This window comes from Falco punctatus (genome assembly GCF_963210335.1).
Source record: "Falco punctatus genome assembly, chromosome: 3".
Lineage (NCBI taxonomy): Eukaryota > Metazoa > Chordata > Aves > Falconiformes > Falconidae > Falco > Falco punctatus.
Window position 1 is genome coordinate 37,830,540 of NC_137582.1, and position 22,378 is coordinate 37,852,917.

At 39.7% G+C, this 22,378-nt stretch overlaps 1 protein-coding gene across 2 annotated transcripts in view; it reads right to left on the reverse strand.

Moving 5' to 3' along the window:
• The window catches only part of ZC2HC1A (zinc finger C2HC-type containing 1A), a 35,805-nt gene extending 13,882 nt beyond the window's left edge, over nt 1–21,923 (reverse strand). The window contains exons 1-7 of one of the 2 annotated variants that reach the window (XM_080381347.1): nt 21,696–21,923; nt 9,891–9,964; nt 9,034–9,150; nt 8,688–8,823; nt 5,283–5,431; nt 4,164–4,266; nt 3,210–3,318 (exon numbers count right to left, since the gene is read on the reverse strand). In XM_080381347.1, the coding sequence (XP_080237473.1) occupies nt 3,210–3,318; nt 4,164–4,266; nt 5,283–5,431; nt 8,688–8,823; nt 9,034–9,150; nt 9,891–9,964; nt 21,696–21,711 (704 nt within the window). In that variant the 5' untranslated portion in view covers nt 21,712–21,923. The remainder of the gene's footprint in view (nt 1–3,209; nt 3,319–4,163; nt 4,267–5,282; nt 5,432–8,687; nt 8,824–9,033; nt 9,151–9,890; nt 9,965–21,695) is intronic. The other variant, XM_080381348.1, reaches the window with a different exon arrangement.
• Nucleotides 21,924–22,378: the final 455 nt, after the last annotated feature.

The window sequence follows — 22,378 nt, forward strand, 5'->3', positions numbered from 1 at the left end:
TTGTTTCTCTAGGACTCAGAAATTATGCCCTTTAGCTGCGCTTCCATTAATACTTATAACTGGTTGTGCTCTTACTCTGTCCAGGCAGAAAAATAAAATTCTCACAGCAGAGCTCAGCTGACACATCCTGATCTATGTGTACAAAGTAAGCCTCACTAATGCTAACCTAGCTTATGTTGATGATGCTGTGGTACGCTCTTTCAGTAGTCCTTTACTTGGGGAGCAGAAGAGGAGAATTCAAATTAAAAAAAGAAACAGCATAGCAAAAATGACTTAAAATAAGGGACTTAATAAAATTTGGCTGCATTTCTGCTCATACAAAATAAAAATTTATACAGCGATACTGAAGTTGACCTTTATATAAAACAAAGTTCATTAATCTTTCCTTTACAGAACTAAACACCTTAAAAGAGCCAGTTTGCTTTAGCCTTTAACACAAATGTACTGACATCTTCATGTGTCGTCACAATAGTTTCAGGCAGCAGTTCAAGAGTGCCACCTAGAGAGCAAGAGGGAATCTGCATGCCTGTGTATTTTAATCCATTTTGACTGCCATTAGATAGTCATTTCTTGCTTTGCATATCCACCACAGGGTTACAGGTACCATGGTTCTACAGAAAGAAGCAGCGTCTGATTAAATTGCCCCCTCCAACATACATATAATTCATTCTTGATACTGCACAATATAATTGTAATTCTACTATTAAACTATACTACCTCTCTGCCAAACCTGGAATTACAACAATCTAGGCAAAAATGGAAGGTTGCACGTAATTACTAACTTCCCTTAGGGAAAAACGCAGGTGATTGTCTCTTACAGCAAAACCTGGAATATAACCTGGTCAAAAAAGTGTGTAGGCTTTTGAATATTTGCCAAAGGAAAAAATAAATAAATCACACTATCACTTAATATTCTATTTGAAAGACCACACTGCAAACAATGCATGTGCAACACTGCTCAGCAGATCAGTTCAGTAACAACTCTGAAGGAAGAACCTGACATCTTACAGCAGCTCTGCCCTGACAGGTACAACAGATTCCCAGTAAAAGAAATAAATCTCACTTCATCCTAATGAAGGTTGTTACTTTTATAAAATTTTAAAAGCACATTTATTTTATATATATTTCTAGCTGCAATTGCCTATAGCCTAAATATAAGATGTATTAATGTTTAAAATCTGTGTCACTACAGCTCATCTCTGACTTGCAATATTGACTGTTAGCATCTCAGTCCCTGTTCTGATACAATTTTGTAGGTATTTCCATGTAACTCTACATATTTCCTCCTCACACTCCAATATTAAGGCTAAGATTAAGACCAAAATTGTCACCGGCGCCCAATGTGAGGCACCTAACTCTTCCATGTTATAACTGCTCCTACATCTCGTTGCTTCAATGTAACTCTTGACAGTCTTGTTCTCAGAAGTTAATACAAAGGAGCTAAAAGAAAGTCTTGCTAGGTCTCAGGTGTAACACTTAGGAAAGAGACACATTTAACAGCCATCTGTGAGAAGACTGGTTGGTATGACCAGCAGGAAGTCATTGGGACTGGTTGGCAAAGACAAGAAGAGGACACAAGTGGTTGGTTTTTTTCTCCAATGTCTCTCAGCAGAGATCATTATTTGAGAGCTACACCAACCAGAAGCCATCTGTTTGCGGTTAACAGCATGCGTGAACAGAGAGAACGTGTGCAAACATCTCTCCGTATATTAACTGCTGTTTGGCTCAGTCACAATTCTTCCTCCAAGCTTCAGAAGAGAAAAATGGAAGACTACAGAATACTAACTAGTAAGTCCAGCAAGCAACTGACTGGTAAAATTAAACAGAATTTCCTTGTTAAGAAGTGAAAACCAAAACTTCTGCCCCCTCACAAACCAATACAGACTGCAATTAGAAACTCTTATCAACAGGAAAAAGCCTTTCCCAGGCAGCTGGGATTCACCACTGGGGTCACAAACACATCTTCTAATTATCTCAGCAGACTATTTTACAGTGGTTTGCAGACCTACTTGTTTGCCACCCATCAGTAGGTGTTAATTCAACTTTGGAAAATGGAGAAATGCAATATAAAAATCAGTCAGTGAATAACAGAGGATGAGATCTTCTGACAGTCAAAGCACAGATGCCTACAAACAGTAATGAAGCTGATCTGTAAACCAAAGACACTGGAGTGGGGCAGGCAGGTGGAATTTCTGACAACCTCAGAGACACTGCCTCCAGTCTGCGTCTTTCAACTTAGTCTTTCGACTTAGTATGCGTGGGTAGAGCAAGGAGGGACAGAACTGCATCCTCATACTAGCTGGTGTTCAGAGGGAGGTATGCCAGAGCTGTAATACGTACTTGTAAGCCTTAAGAGTGACAAACTAAAAATCACTAGTTTTGTGTAATTAATAAAGCTGGCCATCCCCATGAGTTCTTTCAGAATGTCCTTTTTCTTCCTCCCAAAAACTTAAGGCATTGTTTTTCTCCACTTTATACAGCCTTCATCAATCTGATATTAATTTTTATAGGAATAAATCTTCTGTAAAAATTGCACTACTTTTCTTCAATCCCTTCCATACATTTCTTCTTTGAGACAGCATGCACTGACTACTCCTCCAGCAAAATCTCACCAATAGCCTTGATCACACCAACACTTTGGCTGAACTCCAGTACTACATCTACCACATCTTGTTGCTGTTGTGGAGCACTGGTTTCCATTGCCTTATTTGCCCTCATTCATTTGCTGTCTCTTGAGTGTTTTAAGACAGGAAAGGGAAGAGGGAAAGTAACCATCCTCTTGTGGTCCTGTCACATCAGGATCCTGTCGCAACTGGCTTGTGGTCTGTGGCAGAGGACCCCTTCTTTTATATCCACAAATTGCTGAAAATTATGCCTAATTTTTCTCCTTCTTTAAGTCTCTTCACTTTCACAAAGTTAGAAAAAAATTATAGCTCCAATCACTTCTGCATATTCTATAACTTTTTATTCTACTTTATATCACTTGACCTCCTTTGCTGTTGTTTTAACATTAGAAAATGCACCTTTTCCAACTCCAATGTTCCTTAAACATTAATTGTGTTTATAAATAAACGATAAATTCAAAACACTAATTCTGAAGCTCACGGGGGGAAAGAAAATGCAAGTGAAACAGACCACAGAGACTTCTAGAACTAGCACAACATAAATATGAAATAAAGCATAAATGACAACATTAAATGGAAACTTACCCTGCTTGTGGGCTCATGGTTCCTAATGAGTTTTTATGAGCTGGTGATAATGTCTGAATTCTGCTCCCACTGGATCCAGGTGAAGATAGTGCTTTACTTGAAGAGGCACCTTGCAGTTGAAAGCAAGCATGGAAATATAAGAAAAATGTAAGATTCTACTGGTGGAATGATACAATTCATAATATATTTAAAGAGTAAAATTCAAAACAAATGTTTTAGAAATATTAAGATATGAAGTGTCAAGATACTAGGAAAAATTAAGTATGTTTTCAGAAATTTACAGAAAGTATGCAATTGAGACTTAACATTCTATCCTAAGAAAAAACACTCGCTATCAATTACTTTCTTCAAAAAGGAAAAGGAAAGAAGTCTCGAATGTTGAAGTACATACATACATTTACATGTTTGATATCTGATGATATCTGAAATCAGAGTAAGACCAGTGTTTGCATAATTATAACATACATGGCTTGACTATGTATTTTCACCAATTCATAATCATATTCAACATACAAATTAGGTACAGAATTAAGCAACAGAAAAACCTCAGGTGAGAGATTAGTAATCAATACAATTATGCATTACTACACAATGATTCTGCAGGTTCAATTCAGAAAAGAAAAGCAATTTGACCTGATATATAAAACAGAAGATAATCCTATGTGCTCAAGAGTTGTTGAATAGATGCCAATCATAAAGTATATAACCATCACATATGAAAGTCAAAAAACATCAGGCCACAAAAACATTGAGTAAAAAATTGTATTATGAAAAATGGACACCACCTTATCCATTCATGTAACACTGAACTCCTCCTATGAATTTTTTTACTTTGTCAGTTTAAAACACTGGGCAACGCAGTAGAAATCCTTCCAGCTATTAAAATTACACTACTTTTACTGCACAGATTGAGTTTAGAAAGAAAGTGGAAAATTCATAACATTCATTTCATACCTACAACAGTTTTGCTAATGCTGCTTGGCTGTGGCAAGCGTGATGATGCTGCTGCTGGTGCTGATCCTCCAGAAGGCATCTTCTTAACTGCAGCAGGTTTGTACTGTAACAAAATACAACCTAGAAATTTAAGCAATTAAATCAAACTATCTATATAACATGATAGGTAGTTGTCTCAGGAACTGTGGGAAAACAGACAATCATTACCTATGAGGTAAACTGTTTCTGGTATGGGAACATGCAAATGGTTTCCAGTAGTCTGCTTTCTTATACATACAGATGATACTAGTAGAAAAGATTCTCTAACTTGGTGGCTTGGGGTGGTTTTTTTTTTTTTTTTTCATTTAATTGCATGTCTTTGTGTATTTTCCACTTTTCGACAGCTTTTCTCTTTTTTTTTCCAGAGCTGTTTCATGAGATTAACATTATCACCTCATTACCAGTTAATTTTGAAAAGAGTACTCAAGCTCAGGATCATTTTGGTCTTTCAAATCTTACTTTAACCTGTGTACTCTGGACCACTCCCAGCACTGATTCAGAATACAGTGCAAGAATAACTAGATAACTGCTTGTGTCTGTTTAACTCTTCACAGCTTCCAGGAAAAAAAAGCCTTACCACCAAATGAACACACACATACACTTCAATCCTTGTTTCCATCATAAGTTAACTACTGCGACTCTCACCATAATATACCTGAATTCCTCTAAGCCTCTAATTAATCAAAATATTGCTGACAGTTCTCCTGTTTTCATGTACCTTTGTTTGGCCACTTAAGGAACAGTCTTGGACTCTGAAGACTTGCACAACAGAAAATTCTTCACAAATACTGCATCTCTACTTCCTGCTGCTACCCTTACCTGTCATTTTCACAAATCTCTGAATTACATTTATGACTGATTTTGGCTTTGCAACTGCTGCCATCCGATTTATGGATCTCTGCAACTCTTGTAAAAAAGCAAAAAAAAGTCTTCCATGCTTAAAAGTCTAATTTCAGTCTAGTGCAAACAATAAAATTACAGAATAAAATAGTTAATTCCATTTAAGAGCCACACACTATTTACTAAACTTGATTTGATGTTAAATGCAAGCTACAAGTTAAGAAAAATGTTGTAGTTCACCTGTGTTCGAGCAGGAAGTTTCCCTTTGGTATCAGCTGCCAATTTCCCCTTATTAGTAATACGTGCTGCTTGTTCCTTACAGAAATTGATGTGTCTGTCAGCTGCATTTTCATTAAATCTCCTCTGACAATATGGACACTGAATGTAATCTTAAAAACATAAAAAACTAACATTAATAATGTGTTTTAAAAAAAGTAAAGTGTTTTAAAGTCTTTCAGGGACCAGCCCCAGCCCCACCCCCAGAGAAAATTAAAGCCTCTTGAAAATGGCATATAGATTGCTGGGGAAAACAATACTGTCCACATGTAACACAAAAAATGTTTTTTGATTAACTTATAAGAATGAGAAGAGTGGTTAAAGATTAGAAATAACCTAAGCAAAATCAGAAACATTTAGAGATGCTATTCAACAAAGGTGGTGGCCAAAGACATGTATGGACATGGCAGGGATATCTGCTGTAAGGAACTACAGAAAAGAAGAGGCTAAAATAGTAACAATAATAATAATCAGTTCAGTTTGTTCCAGACATGAAAATGCATTAAAACCTTTCCCATACAAATAGCAAAAGATAACAAGATCTGTTTCCTCCAGCCCTTCTGAAAGGACTGAGAAATGCTAACTGCAATACTAGAAATAATAATTTAAAAAAATAATTGGAAATTTAACCAAGAATCAGAGGAAATCCAGCCAAAATTAAGAGATATCTATAGAGCCAAACCAGGGTAATTGGCAGCTGTTTTATTTTTCAAAATTAATTTAGTCACATTACAAATAGTACTACTTGCAGGAAATATTACTAACATTGAGAAAAAACCAGAAAAGGCCCTATTAATGTTTAAAATATTATAAGATCCCTCATCTTTATGCTGGAAATATACCCTTTAAGATACGCTGCCCTTGGAAACTAAAATGTTTGGACTGCACTTTCAGACAGACATTTTAGTGTCTAGAGATATGGATGTTAAATCCCCCAGAACACAGTATTCAAAACCATGTAAACATGAACTTCAGAAAAGCTGGACACTGACAAAGCAGGTTAGTTTGCTCCTTGGTGATTTCAGAAGGGTATCAAAGAAAATGATGAGAGATTCAACATTGACTGCCTCCAAGATTAGATATTATACAGTCCAAAATATGATTTGTATTACGTGTTACTATTCCAAATGCAGCAGATCTGGCTGAAGTAGTTATCCCTCTAAATTAACAATTTTAAGTCAATCAGATGATGCAGTGGCCACCAAACAATCAACTGTGACCCAAGAAGCATGAGCAAAGAACACAGAAATCCTTCAGAGAAGTCACAGTATGGGAATCTCATGTGATTAACAATAATTATATTTTTATTTATTTGTTTTACATAAACTCCGCTACTGTCGGAATACTCAAAACATGAACTACACCTTAAGAGAAGCAGACGAACTATAATATCTTAGGCCAAACCAAGATAGACCCAAACTTAAAAACATAAAAGCAAAAAAGCAAAGCCATGGAAGTCCCTAGATAATAAGAAAAGATACTTCTAACTGGCATACAAATCAGTTCCTACAGAAGACTTTCAAAGCAGAGGATTAACGCATACTCTTTTAAGAATCAGGGACTGTATTTTCATGCTTCTAAAACGTTTAGCACTAGTCAGACACCTGGCTATCTGGAAGTACTGTTCATACCATCCAGAAGAACTGTTAGTATTCATTGTAAACTTTATAAAATACAAATTAAACAAAATAAGGCGGCAGTACACATACGCACTCAATTTCAATGCAAATGGGGTGACTCAAGGTCCTTCTTACTATCATGAGACTATTCCATACTCCTTCTAAAGAAATGCTGGAAGAGGAGATCAAAGAACTAGCAATACTATTTGCTTGAAAACTCAAAGCACAAAATTAAGTAGGAAACATTAACACAGAACTCCTTCCTTTTAAAAGGAAGAAGACTAGCAGCTAGTTAGGAATGGGTATGCCACAGAGAGCTGAGGAGAGGATGCACACTCTCTATGATATGCATATTTCTCCCTCTTTCCTATAAGTGGAAAAGGAACAACAGGAGCTGTCCCTGCTCTACTTTTGTTCTGTTTGTGAGAAGAGAATCTGTGCAGCTTCACCTCATTCCTAGCTCCGTCCTCCTAAGTCTTACCCAGTGCAGCAGGATGAAGCCAGGAAACTAAAACCAGTAAGACTCAGCCTGGAAAAAGTAAAAAACACAGAAGAAAAAGAAACAGAGGCACAATATCTTTTTTTCCCCTTTACCTTCTATCTGCTCTCAAGTGGGCTGAATAAAGTTACTTTCTTCATTTCAAACCCATCTGCAGTCTCTGGAACCAAGAGAGCACCATTTTCGTAGCTTTTCCAAGCTAGTTCTGGGTTCTTCTGCTTGTAATTCAGAACCTATACAACTAGATTATTAATGATCCTTTCCATGATTGAGCGTTGTTTCTTATCCACAGCATTAGCTACTGGTTTTACTTTACTTTAAAATGCATATAGCATTTCAAGATAGTGTGTTCTGAATGCCGACTCATACTACTTCACCTTTTACTATGAATGCACAATTACAATCCTAATACTGGACTAACATTTCCTGTAGAGAAACAAGATAGGGAACACTCACATCCTCACTTGACCACAGACAGGCAGAAGCACACAGATGCTTCAGTTTTTTCCAATCTTCATGAAAACAGCCATTGAGCTAACCAAATGATTTAGCTCTTGAGGCAAGAAAAGAGAAATATTCTCCAGCCTATTGTCATATCACAGAAGTCAACTGGAAAGGGTATCACCTCCTCACTCACAATCAGACTGCTTCAACACTTTACCCAGCCTCAGTTCTGAAGGCACTCAAGGACTGGCACTCTCTTGTTAACACAGAGCCCACACATCTCACATACCCATAATGCACATAGCCCTACTACATGAGGAAGGGCCACATGCACGCTACAGCACACATGAAACTAAATGTGAATTCAGCAAGAAATGGGGGAGACTATTTGAAGAACACAGTTGACATGCAATCCTACAATTTAAACAGGTTGTGGTTGTTCAGCATTGGTAGCTAATTAAAAAGGTAGTCTGGTCTTTCTGAGCAGTTCACTGTTGCAGACAGAAACAAGGTGTGGAAACTGTTTGTCCAGCCTATGGTTTAAAAGACAGTAGCAAGCTGCAAATCAGCCACAACTACCTTTCAATGCATTAAAAACAAAGTCATGGGCTTTGAAAGCTACACAGTATGCTAGCCAGCCAGACCCACAGTCACAAACCAGCATCTGTATAGGGATAATCAGACAGTCATCTTCAAGGACTTGTGAAGATTGTATTCCAACAAATTCCTTTCCAATTCAAATTTTCTACAAATCAAGTTTAAAATAAAAAAAAATATATCTCTGAAGAACTCTATTGTTTTACATACCAGGGTCATATGATGGCGGAGGCGGTGGAGGGAGTTTTCCACCATCTTTAAGATTAAGTCCTTTGGCTGCTCGTATAGTTGCTATAAATTCCTCATGCTTCCGTCTCCAGTTGGAAGGTTTTTTGGGTGGTTCTGGCTAGGAAGCCAAAACAGAAAGAGCTTTATATGTTAGAAACTCTTAATTTAAGCTAAGTAGGTGCCTTATTTTAGTATACAACATTATAGTTAGATATCTTCCGTATTCTAGTTGATTTAATTATCACAAATTGTCAGGAGAAATAAGCCTTATTATAATGCATACATATCCTGCCTCAAATGTTCATATGCAGAGTAAATTATAACATACCCGTGGCTTAAGAGGTTTTACTGTGGGGATATCAGTTCCTTCTGCTCTCTGTCGGCTGGAATCAAATGTCTTCCTTTTCTTGGCAGAAGTTTTTTGGCAAATGGGCCCATGCTTTTTCTACAAGCAGAAGAAAAACAAAAAGGAGAATGTAGAACTTACTTTTAGAAATGCAAGTTATTAACATGTTATTTCCTTCTCTCTCAATATGCCAGTGAGCAAACAAGGCCCAACCCTGGATGAGCAAGATCAGACTGCTTTCACTCAAATGTTTATGCCAGCCATTACTTTTTAAACGGAACTACAGGAATTTACAAATGCATACACATGGTCACAAAATCTTGGGCAATGAAGAAGAAAAATAGAAGGCATCTGTATTTGCTTCTTACAAATAAAACCGCTGATGCTAGGTAGGCTGCATTTGCATTGAGTGGCAAGACAAATCAGAGGTGTCTGAAATCCATACACATGTTTAAGGAGGGAGCAATTTCTATTAAGATCAGAGAAGACAGTATTTTGAAGATGGCTAACAAAACACTTCATTTACTAGCTGAGACTGCATAATACCAGAAGTTACATCTGCAGAGGCAAGGAATGAATTTGTGACCATAGAGAAGATGCTTTTAGAAGGATGTATTTTCAGAAAGTGATGGGATGATGCAATAAAATTAACCTCCTTCAAAGGAGCTTAAAACTGAGACAACTGGAATCAATAATTACCTGGGGGAAAAAAAACCCACACAAAAAGTCCCACTAACACCTAAGCATCTATATCTACTTTTTTTTAGCTGTAATGACCATTGCTTAACTCTCATATCAACTTATCTGATCCAAAAGCCAATGGTGCTCATACCACTTACCAGTGCTGCTGGAAAGAAAGTCCTTCCACAAATCCTACATGGCAACAGATCTCCAGTTTGCACTGTAAGCTCACCTTAAAAAAAAAAAAAAACAAAACAAAATCAAAACACACACCACAAACCCATACTTCATTATGAAAATTTACTGAAATTCATGATAAAAATTTATTCCTAGATTGCTAACCTCATATATTTTTCAATAAGTTTTTACTGTAAAAGTATACATTCTTTGAACTGTGCAGAGACTATGCAGATGAGAAAGGAGAAGATGCACAAGTCCTTATGTACTTTTGGAAGCAGTCAGGCCCAGCAACATGTCACCATCAACTCTGATAACTGAAAACGTGAAACTCTGCACCTTTGAAAGGATGCCTGTAAATCAACATGCAAATGGCAGTTTCACTGCAAGTCACCATGACAGCCCAAACACAGACCAAGAATATTTAGTGGGTATTTCTGTGTCTTTAGAAGAGAATCACCTGTTACAGTATCAAACATATGTCATGTGCCATCACTTATTTTTCTCTACTAAGTTAAACTATTCTACTTTCTCTTGTAAAGAAAAACTCTTTAATGCTATTTTTGCTATATATTTTATTTGGATTATTACTGACAGTTTACAGAAGCATTTATGATGTTGCTGATATTCAAGCATTGGTAACACAACTGTAAATGTTATATACAAAAGATTCACAGAACGAGATAAAAGACCAACAAATCAAAGTATCCAAGCAAATATATTCATATAGTACACATTATGCAACGCAGTCATAGCAGAGATTAAAAACTCCACTCCAGGTTTCCCAGTAACAGGCATCTAGTATATTTAGTAATGTACCAGAGGGATATTTTTATTATCACATACATATCAATAAAGAGGCATTAAGTTTGGGTTAAGTTTTGAGACTTACTAGTTGCTTTCTCTATACTCAGACTATTGCAGAGAATACATCTCCCTCTATTTATATGAAGGTAAACCAAACAGACTTTGAGTTGACTTCTATTTTAGGCAAACTAATGGCTTTAACAAATTTATGAACACAGTGATGTTCAATGATTTGATCAGTTTTTGTTCCCAGTTCCCCAGTGGAAAACAATTTTCCATCTAAACATACAACTTGTCAATTAACTGTAGGACCAGTCCTGAAAAAAATGGGCAATTTAACAAAATGTTTCATGGCAAACAAATGTAGATTCAGGCAGCCATGTTTCGCATTGAAAACCTTCTTTCCCAAATATAAAGATTAAAGTTAGGTGAGATTTCTAGCACCAATATGTAACCATTAGGTCTATTTCTGCCTTTTCAATTACTTGAATGAAACTCATCATCAGTATGTAACTACATATAAGGTATTAATTGTATGAATATACTACAGAGCACAATCCATTTTAAAAATCACAAATAGTATGAAAAATGTTTTGCAGTTTAAAATATTTATGTTCAAATCTTTAGTTTATATACCTTTTCCACATAGACATGAACAGGCCCTTGTCACAGCCTAGCAGGACCATACTGACAGTAACTGAGTTTTACAACTGAAGCTGTAATCATCTTCCTTTGGTGTCATCTAAACATATGTGAGTTTAGATGTACACAAGTAGGGGGAAGTAGGAAAAATAGAAAATGTGCAGATAAATCTTGTTTTTCTTCTATCCTTGCACCTGAATGATACTTGCATATTATCAACATTGACTAGGAACTTATTTTTATTGTTAACTGTCTTTTTTCAATCTCTACTTTAAACAACCATGTCTCAAAATTTTTCCATAGATCTGTTTTCTTAAACCCACAAACCTGAATATAATATTCATCACAGGTAGTAACACCCATACTGTTCATACATCACTTAGATGGCTAGAACCTGCCCTCAACATTTTCCTCTAGGGTTTGCAGCAATGGTTGAAAGATTTTCTCAATTCTCCCACTAAAAAATACAAGGTATACACAGATGTATTTTGTTTGTTTCATTACTTCATTCTTTAGTGCTCTCAGCACTCTTAATATGCTAGCAGACATCACTGCAAACTCAACTTCTGCTAAAGAGTTTAACTTCCTTTTATCACATAATTCTAATATAACCCACAGCTTCACAGAAACAAGCGAGAGAGGTATTTCATGGAAATACAAAATGGCACTGTTTGCATCTTCAAGAAATTAGCTGAAATGAATCTGAACTAGTGATCTTGAAATAAGGTGTATAGTATCAGATTTAGGATTTAGCTGAGAGAAGAATTCTTTCAAATAACTGCCTTAGTAAAAGAAAAGCTACGTTTTCCACCATTTCCTTCTGTCCATTGAACTCTGGAATTCGGGCTTGTGTTTAAATTCACCATTAAGTAGACTTGATAGATGCTCACCTGGTCAAGCAGTATTTACGCATAACATACCGACGCCCATTAGCACTCATTGCAGCTACGGTTACAGAGCTGGATTTTCTTACAGCATTCCTACCCTCCTTTGCTGATGGCAGGTACTTAATCACATTTGCCAAGAGCTATTCCTACTGCCAGCACCTCCTCCCCCCATAACACAAATCAGTGACGCAAAACACAAAAGGAAGTTATTTCAAAAAACGAAAGTTCCTTAAGTTTTGTTGAAAATGAGAAGCCTACAGTCCTTTAGATTTGCACACTTATTCCTTCAGTTTCTTAAGCATTCCTCCAACTTCCCTCACTTTTAAAGTAAAAACAAACAAACCCCAAACCAAAACCAACACCAAAACAAAACCAAACCACAAAACCTTAACATTCCTCTCTAGGAGCCCATGAGTCTTCTCTTACAGAAGGGTTAGTAGTATCATCAACATGAAATCTATTAATTTAAAAATAAAACATGGGAATAAAATTGTGAAAGTTGCAAAAGAGCTAGTTTTAGTTTGGGGTATTTTTTGGTTGGGTTGGGTTTTTGTTTGTTGGTTTTAAAGGCATTCATACATGATATCTAAAGCAGTCAGTCATGGACTGACTGAATTTTTTTTCCTGAACAAAAAAAAGTTACCAGAAATGGTTGTTAAATTGGGATGTATTGGCAGGGGGCGGGGGGGGTGGGGGGGGGGAGGTTAAAAAAAGGGAGCACTTAAATCAAGAAACAGAAGGATTTTCTTGGCAAATTAGTCTGAGAATACAAATTCGTAGTAAAATGGTGTCACTGTAATTTTCTTCAGTCTTCTTTAAATCTAGCAACAATGCAGGGATTACCATAATTTTGGTTATACAACCACAGACAACCCAAGATCCAGCAGCTACACTTCTTCCTTTTACTATCTTTAATACCACTAATCACCAGCAGTTTACATGCTTGTATTAAACATAAATGAACATAATTAACTTGGAAAAGGACAGACATAATTATTAGTTTATCTAATCTAAACACACTTAGGGAAAAGAGAACTATGTTGAAAATGGCTATGTGAATACCAAAGGAAAAGGTAGTATTTCAGTTGAAGTGATGCCAAAACTATGATATACAGTGTCACACCCTATTCTCCTACTTTCTGACCAAAACAAAGTCTCAAATGAACACACAGGGTTCAGCTTAGTACAATGCTGGGTATCTGCATTAAATAACTAGATTGGAAGTTTTATTAGCAGCACTACAATAATCTCATCCCTTGTGTTTCTAAACCATGTCACAGCTCTTCCTCCTCCCGCTACTTCCAGAGTACAACCACCTTACAAATAATTTTTTCTACCTACACCTAAGTTACTGAACACATTCCTTTACAATACTGTCACTGTCCAGTTACCCACACTTTCTGACTTTGGAATTTAGCTCTGAAGTTTGGGTTGACCTTAAGGTCTGACAACATAGCTGTACAGTCAGTCCCTCAGATCTAGCATGGTATTTTCAATACTCTTATAGACTTCCTTGAAACCTAAATGTCCAGGGAACAACCTTTCTCTCCTCTCATGTTCAAATACAGCAACTGATTTACAGAGGAAAGCGCAAGCTGTCAGTTCAGATTACCTTTCTCAGTACAACATGTGGACCCATCAATACATACAAGTTCAACCCGACAGTCACAGGCATAATGCTACCTCTTGCTGTCACGTTTACAAATTAAGCAGCTGTGTAAAGACTCCACACCTAGAAGGAGCAGGTCTTTAGTATTACTGAAGATCTATTAACTAAAGGTTTATTATAGTTTTCTCTTTTGCAGAGCTTTGTATGCTCTAGTATGTGTCTTCACTTGATATCAAGTACAGAATGCTTCAAAGAAGACTGCACTGAAGTCTCCAGTAACAGTATTTTGTCATGTTGTAAACCCTGCCCTTCTAAACCTTTTATTTATCTGCAGCAGTGGCAGTACTAAATGACTTGGGCCAGAAAACTGTGATAATCAAAACCATCAAGCTTCACTGAATTCAAACTTGCAGAAACACTCTGGTACGATTTCCAGTCTTGAGTCTGGGCATCTATTTGAAACCAGCAAGTAATCTGCAGCTGCTGAACGTTAATACTTGAAGAGTGCTTGCCAAATTCTTCTGCAAAATTTTATTTACTTCTTTTAGTATAACTCCCCTGCCATCTCTAAAAGCAAGACATTTTCCACTTAAGAGTTCCATATACTTCATTAAAAAAAAAAATGCACTGCATTCCCCATATTAATTGGAATCTGTTATCATCAAGGCACAGCATCTAGCTCTTTGAGGACTGTCAGTCTCCAACATACATCCACTAATTGGTAATGACTGGGTTATATTTTTTAATCAACACATTAACAATAGTCTGAAAAGACTAATAACAAATACTACAAACAAGAGCCACCTAAAAATGATACTGATGTGGTGACATAGGTAAGGGAACACTACTTTGGACAGCCAAATACCATTTAGAGAATCAATTTTTAAAGTGCAATTTTAAAGAGCTCTAAATAATAGAATAAAAATATGAATGTACAAAAGTAGAAAAGCATATACCAATAAGAGTGCAACTTTTGCAAGTTTTCATTATTTTGCTGAAAGGAATTCTGAAATGCAAATGAAAGTCACACAAACACACCATACTGCTTAACAACAGGCAGTACTTGCCATACTTCCGTAAATTCTGCTTAATAATTGATGACATGCATGATTTATCCCACCAAGCAAATCCCTTCTCACCTATGATATTCAGCAGTTTGCAGGAAGAATTAAGAGAAAGGAAGATGAAATTATAGTAAGCTCTGTCTCCTAGTATTCAACCATTCATATGCTTTGATATTTTTATGCAGTGAAGTTATTCACAATTATGTAACAAACAGCAAACCAATCTACTTTTATCTATCCATCCCTGATTTTAGAGGAAAGCCTCAAGAATTCTCTTCTGTATTGACAATGCAGTCTAATCTTGCATAAATCTGTCACTTCTGCTTCCAAAACATAACAAAAAGCAGCATAACTTCCATTCCTTCAAGCTAAAAAGCTTAAGATTTTCGTAGTAACTCTGCATGCTTTTATATCAGCTCTTCAGCAAGTGCATTGTATTTGTCAAAATTACTGTTATTGCGCTAAACATGAGTCTGATGATGGTGAGTATGGCATTACTTACTTGAAAATAACATATCAAGGAGCACCCCATTGACTCAAAGTGACAAACTGGACAAGGATTCTGAGAAGGGGTTTTTTGTGACTGAGAAATTAATTGCATTGCAGTCCAAAATGGTTGCATATAGCAGCATACACACAACTCGCATGCATGATGGTGTGCTCACCTTTTCTGTAACTGTCCTTTCCTCCCTTCCTCATATGAAGTGTAACTTTTAATGTGAAAACATGCCAATGTCACATTATATATCCCTAAAAATAACCAGCTCTCCTAGACTCCTCTCTGGGGCCATATCTCATGGGATTCTTCCAAGCAGATCCCTGAACAAGTCCAAGCCTACTCTCCTGAAGTCCAGGGTTGAGATTCTGCTATTTGCTCAGCTCCCTCCTCTCAGGATCCTGAATTCAATCATCTGCAGGTCACTGCAGGTAAGGCTGCCCCGTACCTTCACATTATGAAGTGCAGCTGGGGTGCCTCCCCAGTCAGCTCCTCAATCAGCTGGGTCAGGAATTTGTCATCAGTGCATACCAGAAGCTCCTAGATTACTTGTACCTTGCTGATTTGTCTCTCCAGCAGGCATCACAAAGCTGTCTCTCATGAAGACCAGGGCCTGTGAATATGAGGCTCCTTCCAATTATGTGAAGGAGGCCACATCTTTTTCTTGATCAGGTGGCTTGTAGCAGACACCCATGACGTTTCCCACGCTGGTCTGCCTGATAACCCTGATCCATAAGCTTGCAGGTGGCTCCACAGAAAAGCCCCATGCATTCTCACTGCTCTCCCACATAAAGGGCAACCTTCCCCTTGCCATCCAGCTGGCTCTTCCTGAAGAGCCTGTATTCGACCACAAGACTGCAGTCCTGCGAGCTGCCCTACCACCTACGCACAATCCCAGTAAGATCCTAGCCCTGCAACTGCATTCAGGCCTCCAATTTCTCCCATTTGTTCCCATACTGTGCATGTTAATGTACAGGCATTTTAGAGAGGCACTCAATCACAACAATTATCCAGAAAGATCTACGAGAGCTTCCCCTGTAATGTGTACGGAAACACAACAAAACCAAAGGCAAATAAGCAGCACTATTTGATCGATCTGACTTCCAGATACATTATCTGGTCTTCTATTAACGACCTTTAAGATCAACTGAAGCCCTGAAGCCACTAGAAAGCATGTGACCTGCAAAATCTATGTACATGTTACACAATCCTGCTTTATCATCACAAAGTCACTGTTCTCCCGCACTAGGCTACAAGCACCATGATGACTGCAGGCAGGCTGTCAAGCAAAGACTAGCTTTGAACCAAGACTGCTTTGCACCCATGACCCCCAAAGCAGTTCTGGAGTTACATACTTTAATACTCAAATGTAATTGCACAGAGCAATCCCAATCTAAGTCTGCTTGTTTATCAGAACATTACTTGGTTAACAATAAAATAATGTGTTAACAACAACTTTTATAATAAACTTCATGCATAATATATTGATTCCTAGTTTGCCTGCCGGCCCTAGGATTTCTTTAAAAAGTAACCTCACTCCTCACCCGCTCCAGTCAACTGTTGAGCATACTCCTGGAACTAGATTTTACCAAAAATGCAACAAGTGCTTTTGATAACCACATCATGTATGTGTGCGCAGATACAGTAGATTCATCTTCCCACTATATTCAAACAATTGGATTAAATTACTAGAACAATCTAGTGACTACAATTAAAGTTAAAAATTCAAGAATTCTACAAAAAGATATAGAAAACGGTGTAAAATCTATTCGTTCTAAAACGCTGAAGAAACTAATCTGAAACACTCAAATCCCTGTTGATACGTATTACTTCCACTCTTTTAAAGGTGAAATACATTCTGATAGCACACTTCTATCAGGCTAAACTTAGCTTTCAAAATTTTTCCTTAAGTAAAACATTTAATTTCAAATTCTTTGCTGAAGCAAAAACATTAATCAGAAAGTAAAAACATAATTGCCTTAGAAACAGAAAATACATTGACCACAATTATGCAGTGTAATAAATGTCAAAATCGGACCACTTAACAGACGTGCAAATATGCCTAGTGAAACACAGCAGTCCAATGCAAAGTCGTATTTATCATTATGTTTTAAAGGCTACCAGAGACAAACAACTCCTTAAAAAGAAAATACATTAATAGTAGTTGTTCATTTCAATCTTTAATAGTTTCCAACTTGCTGGTTTAAGAAAAGTACCATAAAATTAATTCTTCCTTCTGCTGGACAGACAAGATACATTAAAAATAAAAAGCTGACATGTTCCTAAAAGGTAGGAGCCTCCCTCAAAAGGAGCTTAAGAAAATGGCTGCCAAAGTAAGGAGGCTGCTGCATGCATCCAGTGAGGCAAGACAAAGATGAACACTAAAGGGAAAGGAAGACACACATTAATATTTTTTGTTTTCAAAACAGAAATAATTTGCTACATTATTAGGGGAAAAAAATAAGACTAGGGATTATTTTATGCAGAAATTCTGTCAAAATGAGCATAAGCACTCACTTTCAACACTCACATTACTAACATAAAACCCCAAACTACAATGCCTGCACTGTTTGGGGTGGAGTGGGGTGTCTCAGAAATTATTAGTGACAGTGAAGGATCCGGGGACAAATGCTATTACAGCACAGCTCTGAGCAGAAAATGCTATACAGCAAGCCTTATTCTTATGAAACCTCGAGGGCACATCCAGGCTGCTCATAGTCTAAATGCTTAATCACAGTAGTCCCTACTTGGCATCTGCAAGGAAAAGCTCTGGGTTTGAGACTGCAGGCTATTTCCTGAGCAAGCAGCCACCCATCCCCTTCCAACCACAACCAGCCTTTCCTGGCTGGTAAAGCTCAGGCTGAAGGAGAACACTGGGGCTTGGTAAGCACTGCCATTACCTACTGCAGAGCACTGGACTTCTGCCCTCATACACAGCTGCCCCTCTGCCCTTTACTCCTTAGGCAGCACAGCAGTCCAAGCCTGCTGGGATGGGTTGTGAACAAGCGTGGGAAGCATTATTTAGTCAGCTCAAGCAGCTGTTGCCGGTATCCTCCCAGAAAAAACAACAGTCTGGACAGAAGCAGATCAAATGCCACCACTGGACGGCTCCAGCTTAAATGTAGTCAGGAATCCAGTGCTTAGATCTCCTCCTCCATCTCCTTCAAGCAAAACAGAGAGCCACAAACATGCCTGCCCATGTGACGGCTTTTCACTTGCCATCCAGCACTGAAAGCAACAAGCACATGTTAACCCATCAAAAATAGTCCTTGAGATTCAACACATGGTGGGCTACTCAGGAACAGGTTTCTAAACTCACCTTAGAGATCACTACGTTTTCAGGCAGTCTATTGCTTTAAGTATTTTCACCAGTAAATTAAATGAAATTTGAAAAACAGCCGAACAGCACACAGGGTGCAAAGTAACAAAAACTGAGCTAGTGACCTTAGATTTAACATCAAATTTGTCACTTGTAATGTGCACTAAAGTTTTATAAAAGGAATTAAAGTTACAAATTTTACTTTCAGTATCAATCTAGTAATATAACAATACTGAAACACTAATAATAAAGGAACAGACTTTAAAAAAAACAACAAAAGTGAATTTTAGAAAAAACTTTTAAATCACACAGAAACCTACCTTGCCATTTCACTGAATATTTAAACCCATGCATAGTGAGAAAATATAACTGCAATGCTGCAAATATTATTTAACTTTTTAAACATCACTAATGCAGCTCCACAAGCCAACTCACACACAGTCAGCTCTCCACATTATGGAAAGAATCATTATAAACTGGGTAGAGTTCTTTCTTATTAATAGCATGCTTAAATAAACAGAAATAAAACTGACCTTGCATGTACAAGCCGAGCTTCAGAAAAGTAAAGCACCAGCTTCTGAGGGTTGAAAGTCCAGGCCAAGCATCTTAAGCCTGAGGGGATCTTTCACAGTTATAAAAACACATCAGCAGACCACTGCCAAAAGTCAAAGTCCTGCCCTGCACCATAATCATGTCACTCACGCACAAAACTGCCAGGACCAGCTGTACAAATCATTTCTGGGACATTATTTTGCTAAGCACTAATATAGAGAGGGAGCAGGCTGAACCAGATTTCAGAAGCAGCCCATAATTCCACGTGGGATGAGATGGATATGACTGTGCAACTGTGCTTCTGAACTTAATCTAAAATGGCAACCAGTAACATTCTTCCAAGTTGCTGGTGGAGCAATGACTGGAAAAAAGCCTCATACTCAACAAAATAATTCACTACTGTTACTGGTTAGGCCTACATTGTTCCTGTCTTTGGGCCACCTTTCCACAGAAACTTTACCTGAGCCTAACCTAACGGGCATCAAGAGAGACAGCTTAAACTGAAAAACTGCAAATAAAAGCAAAATTACTTGCTTCAAAATATTTGAAGCAAAAAAAAAGGACGTATTTTATGTTGTGGCAACTTGTTTAGAGAAAGAAAAAAAAAACCCACAAAGTGATCCACAAAGACGCAAAATGCTATATTCTTCAGTTTCCTAAACTTTAGTATTCAAGAATGCAAGACAACAGTGTGGGAAATGGGTGTTCACAATGCAGAGACATCTTAAGTTTTAGAAATGGCTTATGACCGGTGCTATTCTCAAACTAGTCTCAGGTTTTCAGAAAGAACATTTCACGTAATGGAAAAATGCTTTGATAAGCTCTAGCTTTTGAAGTACTTTCAAGAAATGGTTCACAGAGTAAACATGAGATTTCACCTATGATTTAGCAGTTCTTCCTCCCACCACTTCCAGCACGTACTAAATTACAAACAAAATGCAAACCATTTCCTGCAAAGTCAGAAGCTGGATGAATTCTACTGCAAAAATTACATGTTTTTTCAGGCTTTTGCTGTTATCTGAAGATCTACTTTCTTCCCACCCTCTACTATGAAGGTTAGCTACACACATTTGATATAGCTGGCCTTGGTAAACTAGCTCACAGCCAAATCAATTGATAGATCGGTTGCAGATGATATGCAGTCCCAACTGCAATCAAATACATAGCTTAGCCAAAATTAAAGCAAATTTTCCCCTTCTGGACAGGCAGTGTATGATTTTCACAGGACTGTCATGACAGTTGGACTGCCTGTTGAAAAATTATTTCATAACCTGCGGACACTACCTTTCAAAATTTAAAGGCCATTAATAGTCTGCAAAGCATAACAAGTAAATCAAAAAGAGAACCTCTCAGGATTTTAATGCCAAGTCACGTCCAAATTGATAGTCCCGATGAAGTCACTAGGCATAAGCACAGTGTCTGATGACTGTAAAATGACTAATAGACAGAAGGTAATCAGGGAGAATTATTTCTGCTCTCCAACGGTACTAGAAGGGAGAACGAACAAAGGCTGGTTTGTGCTTGCTCCTATTTAAGCACTGAGTTACCTCTAGCAAAGCAGCCCACGGAAGACAATGACTGTTTTGTGATACAAAGGCCTGTATTTTTTCTGAAGAAATATGGTTAAAGCAGCTTGCAAAACACAGTAATGACAGGCCTGTAGAAATGTTCAGATAGCAAGCTGTAACTTCATAGACTCCAAGCTGGTATCTATGCTACGACGACGGATACTATGGAGAGCAATGTCTTCGTTCAAACGACCGGCATCGCATGAAGTTGCAAGTACTCTGTCGCCAAACGCTGCCTGGCCTTCGCTGCACTGAACGCTTCCCTAGCATTATAAGCGTATGCTAACACCCACCTTAGCCGTCTGCTTGCCAAAGAAGGGCGCCTGGCAAAGATGCCCGCACCACTCGACGCCGTCCCCCGCGCACGGCACTCCCGGCCAGCGGCGGATCACCGAGCGGGCTCCCCGCCCGGCCGCGGCAGGAAGGGGCCGGCGAACGGCGACAGCCCCGTGGCTCGGCGGCAGCGCCCCAGACAAAGCGCAGCCGGCCCGGCCCTGCGCCCCCGCCCGCCCCGCGCCCCCAGCCCGCCGGGCGCCGCGCCCGGGCCCGCCGCCGCCCGCCTTTGTTCGCCGCCCCAAAAGCACGCTGCCGCCTCCCGCGGCGCCCCAGCCTCATCCCCGGCGCCTCCCCGCACTCCCGGCCGCCGAGCGAGGCGAGGTCGCCGCGCCGCCTCAGGGGGCTCCGAGAACGGGGAAGGCGGCGCCCGGGCCCCGGCTCCCACCGCCGCCACCGCCCAAGCACGCCCCCGCCGCAGCACAAAGGCGCGGCGCGGTCCGGCTCGCCCCCGGGCCCCGCCGGTTACCCCCGGGGAAGGCAGGGGCCGCCCCACCGCTGCCTCTCACCTTCCAGCCCCTCCATGGCGCGCCCCGACCACCGGCTGCGGTCCCGCGGCTGCTGTGGCAACGCCGCCACCTCCCGGCCCGCTAACAACCGCCGCTCCCATTGGCCGGGCGGGCGGGCCCGGGCGGCCCCTCACGGCCACAGCCCCGAGGCGGGCGGGCCGGCCTGCCCTGCCCCCCCTGCCCGCCCTGCCGCGCTGCCGCCCCGCCCCTCCCCCCCGTGCCTCTGCGCTCCGGCGCTTGGGCCCGCCGCACGGCGCGGAGCGCCGGTGCCCCCCGGCAGCCGCCCGTCGCGGGCGGTCCCAGGCCCCCTGCGGGGAGCCCGCCGCGCCCAGGCGGGGCCACCCGCCCTTCGGCTGCGCCCCCGGGGTCGGGCTCACCGCGGGAGCGGGACACCGCGCTCCTGCAAAGCCCAGCCTTGTCCTAGCTCTGGTACAGCCTGAGGGGCGTACAGGCCGTACTTTGAGGTTATGCCTTGGTTCAGGACCTTATTCCAAGGGCAGCACGTGTATATGAAGACCAAAGTAAAGCAAGTGAGGGGACATAACCGAGCCTTTACACAGACAGTGACCGGCTGCACCCTGAGCCTAACAGAGGGTGCTGGGGTGCAGCGCAGCACGTGGCTGTGGCGGGTGCCCCCTTCCCTGCGGGAAAACCGTGGGCTGCCACAGGAAAAACACATGAAA